The sequence below is a fragment of the Polyodon spathula genome, chromosome 10 (genome assembly GCF_017654505.1).
Source record: "Polyodon spathula isolate WHYD16114869_AA chromosome 10, ASM1765450v1, whole genome shotgun sequence".
Lineage (NCBI taxonomy): Eukaryota > Metazoa > Chordata > Actinopteri > Acipenseriformes > Polyodontidae > Polyodon > Polyodon spathula.
Window position 1 is genome coordinate 4,926,595 of NC_054543.1, and position 12,383 is coordinate 4,938,977.

Genomic DNA, 12,383 nt, shown 5'->3' on the forward strand with positions numbered 1-12,383 from the left:
AGTTTTAATGTTGTACATTGTATGGGGATTAATGGATATATAAGGAATTGATATAATTGATAATCGTTTATTTATATTTTACTGCCATATATCCAGGTAAGCAAACACTCACAGCAAGCAACACTGTTAAATGACTTCTGGTAGAAGCTCCTTGCTTGGGTTCCATTTTTGCAGATTTATTGTACACTAACCTACTATGACTGTACATCTTCAAGGCCTTGTGTAACAGCAAATCATTGTATTCCTATATACTCTTTTATGTGACAAAACCAGCAGTGATCTTCTATAGTTAATGGAAAGTTTAAACATTGCGTGAAAGGTCAAGACACTGTTTTGCCGGAGACCAGCAGTGTCAATTGTTGGAATATTGGTTGAACTGGACTTCAGGAGTCTTAAGACGTGCATGCACCTTCGATATGCTCTGAAGATGTTTCAGATCATTATATTCTATAAAAAATAGAAACAGATTAACCTGATATTGATTAACTGGTAACCTCTGGATCCACAGACAGACACTCCTTTATCCATCATCACAAGCCTATTTAATGATTGTGTGCTTCATTACACCCACGGTTACAATTCAACCAGCATTTACAGACAAGTGCAGATCAGATTTCCGTGCAACTACAGTACGAATTGGTTGCAGCCATCTAGTGCATCAACCAAACATTGGTTTCATATATTGAATTAGAAGTAGAATGTCAGAAATCTGAAATAAGAGCTTAAAGGCGTGGAAGTAAATGTGATAATATATAACATTAAAATTGGTGATACAAATTAACATATGCATGGAGCTTATCTTTACAAAGAGTTTTAAGGTTTGACGAAATCCTGCATCTTGGCCTGCTTATCTCCACGTGAAGCCTTTAGCTTGTTGAAGCAGACATCTCAGCAGTATAATCTTCAGTAGTCAATTATGTACATGTGTATTTTGCTATGAAATAATGTTATTGCCCTTAAAGCCTTTATCAAACCTGTGCAACAATTATTGACATTATTTGGACATGTTTTAAATTATGCAATTGTTAGTTTGCAAGATAAATAAATTCAGAAAGTCCTTATAGTTTCCCTATATTTTTCAAGTTTCAGTCCATGCTTATATGTAGTTTATAACAAATATGGTGTGTCCCCAAATCTCTACTACTGACCAGTGGAACACCCAGTGAGTCTTAAACTGTGCTATACACAAGGGATATTCATAATTTACCCACACGCCTATAATTTGCAACTCCCATTACTTAACAAGTAACCATGTCTCCCTGTGATAGAAATACAAGGAGTTCTGGTTATAAATCTCCCTCTCGACCTGTGAGGGTGCTAAATAGCGAAAGGAAAAGTATCTGGACAGGCTGGCCTGACAGTTCGTTTCCAAGGTCGGGAAGTCGGTCAGCCTGGATGGAAGCGAGACTCCGTTGCAGGAACGTATTGACCCAGAAGGTAAACGAGGTAGCAGCTTAAAGCTATAGACGCAGCTAAAATTGTTTACCAAGGGATCATGTGGGGTTAATAAATTTATCATGTCAATTTATTAAAGCCTTGGCAGGCAAGGGTGGACTTGTTCATAGCCCCAGGCAACATAGAGGATGATTTAGGCCCCTGTCCAAAGACTCCTAGCACAAAAATCATTTCAATGGGGGAACAACTAGTTCCAGATCAGCAACGGGAGCTGCGTAAGCTTTTGAGGAGTTCAGCAATGTTTTTTCTGACTTGCCCAGCAGAACTAATTTGGCTGAATATGACATTATCTCTCCACCGGTGTCACCGTGCGAGAGAGACCATACCGGATCCCAGAAAGTCGACAAAGTGGCGTTCGCAAAGAAGTATGGGACATGCTCGAGCTTGGGGTGATTGAGCCTTCCAGGATCAAGTGGTGCAGTCTTATTGTCATAGTGGCCAAGAAAAAAATGGTACCAACCGCTTCTGCGTAGATTTCAGAAAGGTAAACGCTATTGCCATGTTCGATGCGTACCCCATGCCTCGGGTCGACGAACTTCTAGATAGACTGGGAAAACCGAGGTTTACCTCCACTCTGGACCCGATGAAGGGATACTGGCAGATCCCCTTAACCCGCAGCTCTAGAGAGAAAAACGCATTTTCAACACCAAAAGGGCTGTTTCACTTTAAAACCATGTCGTTTGGGCTACATGGTGTGCCTGCTGTCTTTCAGAGACTGATGGACCAGGTTTTACGCCCACATCATGAATATGCAGCAGCGTATATCGATGACGTGGTTATTTACAGCTCCACCTGGCGAGAGCATTTTGCTAGGACTGCAGCCGTCCTTCAGTCTCTAAGGGCAGCCCGGCTGACATCTAACTTGAGGAAATGTGCGTTTGCCAAAAAAGAAACTCAATATTTGGGATTTTTAATAGGGAATGGAAGGGTGAGACCCGTAGTCACCAAAATCCAGGCTTTGGTTAATCCACCGATCCAGGACTCAGGTGAGGTCACTACTGGGCTTAGCCGGTTATTACCGCCGCTTTATCCCCGAGTATGCCACAGTGGTTAACCTGTTAGCTGACCTCACCAAAAAGAGTGCTCCAAATTTAATTAAGTGGTCAGCTGAGTGTCAGGGGGCATTTGATATGATTAAGCAGACTTTGCCAAGAATTCACCAGAATTCACCAAGAGATTCATCCTCCACACCGACACATCGGATGTAGGTTTGGGTGCTGTCTTGTCCCAAAAGGTAGCTGGAGTAGAACACCTGATACTGTACATCAACAAAAAGATGCTACCTCGGGAAAACAACTACTCCGTAGTCAAAACTGAGTGTTTGGCCATTAAATGGGCTACTCACTCTTTACGATACTACCTGCTGGGGCATTTGTTTGATTTTGTCACAGACCAAGCCCCACTCAAGTGGTTAAGCATGATGAAGGACAGCAATGCCCGAATAACTCGGTGGTATCTGGCATTGCAGCCCTTCATGTACTATATGGTACACCATGCGGGAAAAGACCATCAAAATGAGGATTATTTTTCCCGGGAGCGGGGAGTAATGGAAAAGGTAGATTCAGCCGAGTGTACCGAGTGTACCTTCAGAAATACCTACAGAAATACAAGGAGTTCTGGTTATAAATCTTCCTCTTGACCTGTGAGGGTGCCAAATAGCGAAAGGAAAAGTATCTGGACAGCTAGCCTGACAGTTCGTTTCCACTCCCCCATTGATCTATATTCCTTATCTCATTTTTAGAAGGCCAGTGCCTGAGTCTGGCAAACAGCCATAGATGAAAGAACAATATTTTTTTACTTGAGGGATCTATGCAAAGAAAGGCCAACAAAGTCTTGACTGTGCCTCTGATTACAAAGATGCTCTAGAAACTTTAATTTTCCTGATTCCTCTCACATCATAGAAAAAAATTCCAGTGCTTGATCCAATCCTTTCTAGGAAGGTGATTAAGAGTAGCAGAATGCTGTCATTGGAACTCTCAATGATTCCCTCCCCCACCTGCTCAGTAACAAGGAGATCAGTGTCCTTTATTGTAGGATGCATAATTAATGAAGATGAGAAGATGCATAATTCTTGAAGCCATGCTTATCCTGCTCAAAGGAAAGGAGTATAATATATACCACCACTTTGCTGTACATAGCTGTGATAGATGCAACTAATGTACCTACCTTTTATGTAAATTCTTAGATCATTTGAATATTCTGAATGTATAATTTACCAGTCTGTTTGTAATTTACAGTGATAGCCAAAGCATACTGCATCACCCTACATTTTTCAGCAATTCTTAATCTTTACCATCAGCATAAGGTTGAACCATTATGACTATAGACCAATAGACTATTCAATGATATTAAATATGTCACTGATTGCTTCAGTGACTTGGTATATAAAGGATAATTTGCATCAAAATTAAAAAAAATAATAAAATAATAAAATAAATAAAAACAGAAATACATTACATTAATTTATTTAGTTTTTTTCATTTTGGCACAATCTTTTCACTGTAGTATTTCTCATTGAGTGTCAATCATACTGGTGAGTTCGATTTTCTGGTCTGCTGTTTAGAGCCAGTGTAGCATCAAGAACTGATGGCTGAAGGAACCCTTCAAATTAACATCCTCAAAAAACAGTTAAAGGACTGTAAACTGCATAGCAACGCAACACACTTCCTGGAACGGGATCCAAGTTTGTATACCACTAGCTCCACCCGTTTCCAGCAATACTAATCCATCACACAGCTCATTTGAGAATTTTTTTTGCACGGACAATAAAGAGGGGGTGGGGCCTTGTTTCTATCAAGATCGTACATTCAAGTATGTGTGAGCAACATTCTATAGAAACGCTATATAGTACGACATTGTATATACAAACGAGGCCTAGGTCTTTCAGGTAACCAAATTACAACTACTGTATATAAAAACAAATCGATTTATATTTAGTGGGTCACTGTGGGATGCAGGGCATATGGTCTGGCAACAAAATATAAATACATAAAGAATGACATGTATATAACATTCGTTAACACCCTACACAAACCTGACTGTAAAACAAAAATTACGTTTGTATTTAATTCTATAAAATCAGAAAACAACATTGTGTTTTTTTTATTTTTTATTTCTCTGCTCACAAAGCTAAAACAAAAAACGAGTTGTTTTTGCGTTTTCCAATTTCCTTTTATAAAACACTGGACCGAATGTACACAGCCTAATGTTGCAATTTGCAAGCACTGTACAATTGTAGTCAACGCCCCCTCACAGATTGCAGGTGATAACTGATTGAAAGACCTATCACATTTGAACTTACGATCTCACAATACAGAAACAAGCCCCTGGTTGTTGTCTGAGCAGTGGCGGCTGGTTAACTTTGAGGGGGATGTGGCGTCGGAGAACCAACTCTTATTTTATCCCCCAACCTTAATCCCTGTATTTCACCTCTCCCAAATACACGTATAACATAAAACATTGCATACTACTTACACTCAATGTACTGTATTCAACTGTTCTTCAGTTATCCTCCCGTAATTGCTACTGTGCATTACATTACTGAAACGATAGCCTGTGATGTATATGACCAGAGATACCAGGCTACTGATTTCTGTATATTCAAATAAATAGGCCTACAGAAGTAGTAGGTTATGTAAATAACTAGCACTTGATATGAATACAGTATGAATAACCATATCGCCCTATGCTTAAGTATTACTTTTAGTGCAGAGGGAAAACAAATGCAGGGTACCAGGTTTAATAAGACAATAGATGACGAATCTCCAGGATTTATTTTATTTTACTTTCTTTTCTGCAGGAGCATATTGTAGTTATGACACTAAAACATGTTTCACCTATTTTAAAAGTGGTTTGATTGTTTAGAATATCATACTGTAGTCATGACAGCTATACACTTTCATAACTGTTGCCGGCACTGGGTTCAGCACCCCAGATCTCATTGAAAACTCGCATTGCTTCTATACATGAAGAGCTCATAAATCACTATTGCGCATGTGCTCCAGGGGAGAAAGGCTTCAGCACACCAGAACCAATTGGAAACGCAGGCTTCTGATCTGTTCCTCCCACCCCATTACTGTGTGCTGCAGAGGTGAGAAATAATGCGTTGTAATGCAGGTAACAATTATCGTAATGTTAATAATACTAGCTAGCTTTTAATTTAGATCATTATTATTACTTATTAATTTAAACTGGTCTGAGCAAAAAAAAAAAAAAAAAAAAATTAACTGAACTCAAACTACTTGTGTGATGGACTAGTAATGCTGGAAACAGGGGCTAGTAGTATACAAACTTGGTTCCCATTCCAGGAAGTCCCGCCCTTCCAGTATGATTGACACTCAATGAGAAATACTAGAGTGAAAAGATTGTGCCAAAATGAAAAAAATAAAACACATCAATGTAATGCATTTTGATTTTGAGTTCTGTATTTATTTTTGGCACGGATTATCCTCCATATTAGTAGGTCCTCACTTAGTCTTGATCAAGTATTAACCAGTCTCATAATTCTTCTTTATTACCAAAAGGGACAGTTCAGTAAGTCGATTATTTTATTAAATAAGAATGGTGTTTATACCAAGTGGTTTAAAATGATCTTTTGGAAGCGAGTATTACAGCTACTGTTCCATGTTGGAGGTCATACGTGATCCCTGATGAGGTGCAGTTTAAATAATACTTACATATGAATGTATTCATAACATGTTACGTTTCCTTATATTGTAATTAGTAAAAACTTCTCTCACTAGATTGCCATCAATAACTGCCCATGACTGAGCCAACACCTACACTTCTGTAAAATCAAGTGATTTGTGAACAACAAAAGTTCTCAAGTTGCATTTGCTGTTCGACAATAATTCTGAACAGATTAACCTAAATTCAGATTTTCAAATTAAAACTGTTAGCAGAAATATACTGTGCTAGCACACATGATTTATCTACAGAACCTGCTATACACACAGTAAGTTTAAATATAACAGCAAGAACATTACTGATAGCATAACATTATAGCCACCTTTAAGAATGTCCCTGGTGGCATGAACTTTATGGTTCCTAACTAATGGATGCAGGATGTTCACCAAAAGCTCTACTGGTGGTCTTTGACATCTGTGTGTTGTGTGTTATAAGAAATATCCAGTAATGACCAAATAATTAAGTTGATTAAAAACTATGCAGTGATTAAGCTATGCAGTTAATTTGTAAGCAGAACAAGTACAAATTAAAGAATCTAAGTTATGTCTAAAAATTTAATTTGCATTGCAAGGGCATTTTCTACATTTTTACAGTCGGTTTATTTTAAGATAACACATTAAGCACAACGACTAGCATTTCCTTTTCACATTGCCATAGGGAAGGTTCCAATAACTACAATTTACACTATAACAGAGGTCAATATAATTTTTCTTTTGCTATTTAGTCATAACATCTGCAATTACCAATGTATATTTATAACATGTGTTTCCTAGGGTAGAATATAACAAACTAAGCTAGGGTTTAATGGCTTAAGCAGTGACAACATCTTTACTTTCCTAGTAGCTTAGGACAACATCGAAGAGCAATAGCTAACAAAAATCATCAGGTCAACATTTGGATTCTGTCGTTGACATATGCAAAATGTTCTTTCACGTAGTAAACTACAAACAGTATAGTGTTTTCCTCATGTTCCAACAGTCAAGCAGTCTATCTTGTGGTCAAGGATATGCCAATAATGTATTAAAAGTTATCTGGCTAAATTAATTCTGAAAATTTAATAAAGCCTTATAAATCTAACGTTTCCTGGATCTGGAAGAGACCAAATAAATTCCATTAAAAAAAGCTATACTTTGGCAAACCTATTTTATTTCTATTTCTATCACCAAATTGTGTACATTACTAATAATAATAATAATAATAATAATAATAATAATAATAATAATAATAATAATAAATAATAAGCAACATACCACAAAATAAAATACACACATTACTTCATCTGGCTTTGTTTCCTTCCTGTTTTTGAAACTAGATGCAGAGAAGTCTGGATAATCATGAAGATATTGCTGTTTTCAAATTCCATGCATGAATATGTAACATTATTATTTGATGATTTTTTTATTCTGTGTGTGCAAAGTTCAATGGACGACATCGCCTTTAATAAAAGACGGAAGAGGCTACTTCATGACAAATATTGTACTGCATGCACAGCAAGTTCACACTTTTCTCTCCCTTAAGAATCTTGCCGCCTCTTGTTAGTCAAAGTTTTTGAGGTTGTCAGTATCCTTTCTATATACAAATGAACACCAAACCAAACAGAACATACAATATCCTCTTGAGTTTATTTTCAGAGAGAAATCAAACTTCATACATTTATATCATGACCTGGCAATATCAGAAAGGCTTTACCTTTAATTTACAGCTTATCTTGATTGCCAAAAAAGGAAAAAGCATCTTGATTTTCTGTTCACACTAGTGTATTATGACAATTAGAAGCTTAAAGCAAACTACTAAAATATAAAAGGCACACTTATTCATGTACTAGTCCATGCTGTAACACTGGAAAGTACATAAAAATGTGTTAATGGTTTCAATATTTAGCTGCTGCAGGGAAGCGCTTTATAAAGAAGACAGAAAAAAAAAATCAGCTAATGGCTGTGTCTCGCCATTAAAATGAAAAGCTTAATGCATCTTATAATCAGAGGACAATTTGCAAATCATTAAGAGAAATGTAGGATTCCATTAAAATACAAATCAAGAATCCCTCACTGGACTAATAATCTTTTTGATATTATTTAGCATTTTACTATGTCTGTTCCCCATATACAGCCGCTGCAAATGATCAGTTCTTCAACCTGCTATTTACCACAACCCACCACTTCAACGAGAAATGGAGAGAAGTATAATCTGCTATTCAGAGCAGGTACTAATGAAGAATTCCATATATTCTGAAATTTAATTAAAACCCCAAAGATTTCAAATTAGATGCAATTTGAAATGCCTGGGGCAGAAATACATACACTTGCGTGGCAAGGGTATCACACTGAAAGTTGATATCGTAATTGGTCTTGATGTATTTTTGTGTTGCCAGGCTGAAGCACTGAGCTCATAACCATATAAAAATTCTCTGTAGATTACCTGCTCATTGAAAATGCCATCACTCAGGTAGTTCTCTACTAAATTACCATGCTACTAAAATGCACAAAGTGATTCGAAGAGAAGAGTGGCACAGCTGGCCGACGCTGCCAATGAGTTATGCATGCATTGCCGCTGCCTTTTTTCTTCGTAAAATATGCTCAGTTGAATATTAAAATATAATTGGCATTCACCCTAAGTAGCTTAAACGGTTTTGTTATTTTCTTTTAAAATGATTTGGCTCCTCCACACTTATCATTTTTCAAAGACGCAATTCATAGTCTAATGACACTGAGGTAATCAAAAAGACGTCTATTTTCTGACATAAATCTTAAGGAGGCAGTATACTTTTCTATGTTGCCTACTTGTTTTGTTTAAAAAACCCTTTAAGCACTTATTCAAAACAGTGAAGAATATTTCACAGAATGTTTATCCATTAATGAGTATAAATATTTTTCAGTGGAAATACGTTTTGTGTCCAACATAATTATTTTAAAAGGCATTATAATTTTTTTATATATATATATATATATATATATATATATATATATATATATATATATATATATATATATATTAGATATACATATATATACCTACACACCCACACACACACACACACACATAAACAGACCTCTGGATTGAACATTTGTAGACTTACAAAAATTTTCGTTTTCAGCAATAACCTCAATATAAAATAATATATATATATATATATATATATAATATATAATATATATATATATATATATATATATATATATATATATATATAATATTACCTGAAAAACAAGAACTGTGTACGGCCATAGAGTGAGACTGTTTTTAAATGGTTTCCTGGCATGCACGTCTTTAGACTTTCTGCATGGCTATTTACTGAATAGAATGGAATGTGTGAGGTGTCAGAGGCAGTTCAATAATTATTAGGTCTGACCTACACTGAAGTACAATCACAGAAGGGCAGTCGCTTGTAAAAAGACTTTAAAAGCATTTAACAAAGTAGCACCGCCCTGCCTATCTGAGAAATTCTCACATGAAATTGTAAAATATGTACCTGCCAATCACTTCAATTTAAATGTTCTGTTGACAGGACTGAGAGATGCTGGAAGATGGAAATATGATAACTTGTCATCTCATCACAGAAATGCCATGTCCAGCAGTGTGAGAACCAATCATTTAGCAAAATGCCGGTTTCAAAATAACTTTATTTTATTTATTTATTTATTTATTTTAAGTTAACTGTTCTTGGAGGTAAAAGAAGAACTGTCTTTGCAACATGAAATGAAGAGTGGGAAAATGGGTGTTTTCTATAACCCATTCTGCATTTGTGACATGAATACGTCTTGATGCTGATACAACTTCTAATACAACAAAACTATATCTGTATTAGATGACTGTATTCTATTCAGAACAATTCAAAGTAAACTAGTTTAGTATTGTTAACACAATGAACGAATTTAATTAAAATAGCATACTTTTTTCAAGAATGATGTGATTTAACATGATGTCTCTAGTTTGACATCCACGTCTTACTAAGTTAGGGTTACTGGTATATTAGTGTTAGTGTTACTGGTATAGCTAACCACAATGAATTAGGAATACTACTACTACTACTACTACTAGATGACTACTATGATGATTATTATTATTATAATATAATTATATATACTATAATAATAATAAAAACTATTATCTGACTGCACAGATTGTATAGTGTATCTTTTTTTTTTTTTTTTTTTTTTTTTTTTTACTTTAAAATATTCTGATTTATAAAGAAATGAGCAATATCCACAGAAATAGTTTTTCTATTATAGTTTGGGTGTATCATCACAGTGTATATTGGAGCCTTAACGCTGGCAAAACTATATTTCAGAGTTCATCTGGGAATGCATAAAAGGTGACAAGACTGGGAACTGATGCAATTAACTGTACTATTTTCAGCATCTGTGGTGTCAAATGCCAGAAATCCTCGAGAAAACTCCACCAAACAAGAAACATATTTTTTAAACCAGATACGTCATGTTTAAAAAGACAGACGGCTGGGATATTATCTGTCAAATACTTTCTTCAATAGAATTGTGATGTTGTTTATTGTTCCATGCACAAAGTGTATATTAAAATCAAAATAATTACTTCATTCTTTCAGTTTCATAGAAAAAAAAAAAACAACTAATAATGGGTTGGTTAGTGTTGAGTAATTGTCACCAGTCTGTTCTAGAGTAATCATCCATTCTTAAGGTTCTCTCCCTCTGATTTTGGCAAAAAGGACAGATTAGCCCAACAATAAGCTCATTGAAACTTTACAGCCATTCAGATGTGCTCACTTTCAAAACTTTCAGCCAACAAATGTCAAGAGTTGAACTGCATCATTTCTAGCACTGGTGCCAAGAATTATGGGAAGCGGGGCCAAAACTAACACAGCCACTTGGAACAGTTTGCGATTACTAGCCGTCATAACTACTCAGTGTTATGTGCTGTCTCTCATTCCAGGCACTATAAAATACTCTAGGATAGGGTTGTAAGTGAACAAAGAATGTGATGTAAATGACAGTTAAAACCAAACCTAAACACTGTTACTCTAAAAATATTTGTCGTTACAAACCTTCGTAAAAAATGGGGTGGTGAAAGGCAGGGAATGGAAGCTTTTCTGTTGTCCCAGGCTCGCAGAAATAGGCATGGAGCCAGTCAGTACACTCTTTCAATGGGGCTGTCATGTCCTCCTGGCCCTTGCATACCACACAAGCAAATGAGGCCACACCAGTCCTGTAGATAGGATAATAACTCTTGGTTAGCCAGTGTAATTAGAAGTCTGTACAGATTTAGATATTATATGAACTTAAATAAAAAAAATGGACAAAAAAATCGCAAACAAAAACATGCAGTGTGTGTGTGTGTGTGTGTATATATATATATATATATGAGACACAGACACAGACACAGACACACACACTTATTTACTAAAATCGCAAACAAAAACATGCAGTGTGTGTGTGTGTGTATATATATATATATATATATATATATATATATATATATATATATATATATATATATATATATATATATATATATATATATATGAGACACAGACACAGACACACACACTTATTTATTTTTTCATCTGTTTTGTTTTTAGGTGGAACCAGAGAATTTGTTCAGGAATTTATAATATGTGAATTTAAAACTACATTGACTCAACAAGGAAATTCAGTCCAAAGGAATAAGCGTTGTTTGAAACTTAAACTTTCGGCACTTATTGAGTGAAATCAAGACGACCCCTTTGTCCTTTTTGATGATGAATTGCTGTCTCATCACCACTGCATTTATTTTTATTTTGTTTTGTGAGTGTGTGCATTCATGATTTGTTCAGTATTGTATTCCCTGTACTTAGAATTAATGAATATATAGTTCATCTTGAAATCTGTATATTGTCCACAGGAAACAATATAACTATTCAACACTCATTGTATAAGAATGAGGAAGCCTCACTAACTCTAAGGGTTCAGAGAGAACCACAGCAAGGCAGGTGCACAGGAAGGAGCATTAAAGAACTAGCAAACAAAAAAGACTACTTCATTAAAAAACAAAATAATAATACTGAATATAAAATAACAAGGTAGCAATGTAGGGGGATAAAACAATTGCATACATATTGGCCCGAGGTGGGCTGTTAAAATGTTTCTGTCTGCTCACTCAGCTCTCTGGGTGTGAAATATGAAACCACTCTGTAGGATATTTTCCAAACCTAACCTTGCCATGGGCCTCCACTTATGCTTTAAATCAGATTCTTCAATATATTATGTTTAGCATTATGTTTTAGCATACTC

The 12,383-nt window shown here is 35.7% G+C and overlaps 1 protein-coding gene across 1 annotated transcript in view; it reads right to left on the reverse strand.

Annotated features, from left to right (window-relative positions):
• The window catches only part of mgmt (O-6-methylguanine-DNA methyltransferase), a 90,367-nt gene that overhangs the window by 12,682 nt on the left and 65,302 nt on the right, over nucleotides 1–12,383 (reverse strand). Inside the window, exon 4 of the mRNA XM_041261822.1 lies at nucleotides 11,159–11,319. Within this exon, the coding sequence (XP_041117756.1) occupies nucleotides 11,159–11,319 (161 nt within the window). The remainder of the gene's footprint in view (nucleotides 1–11,158; nucleotides 11,320–12,383) is intronic.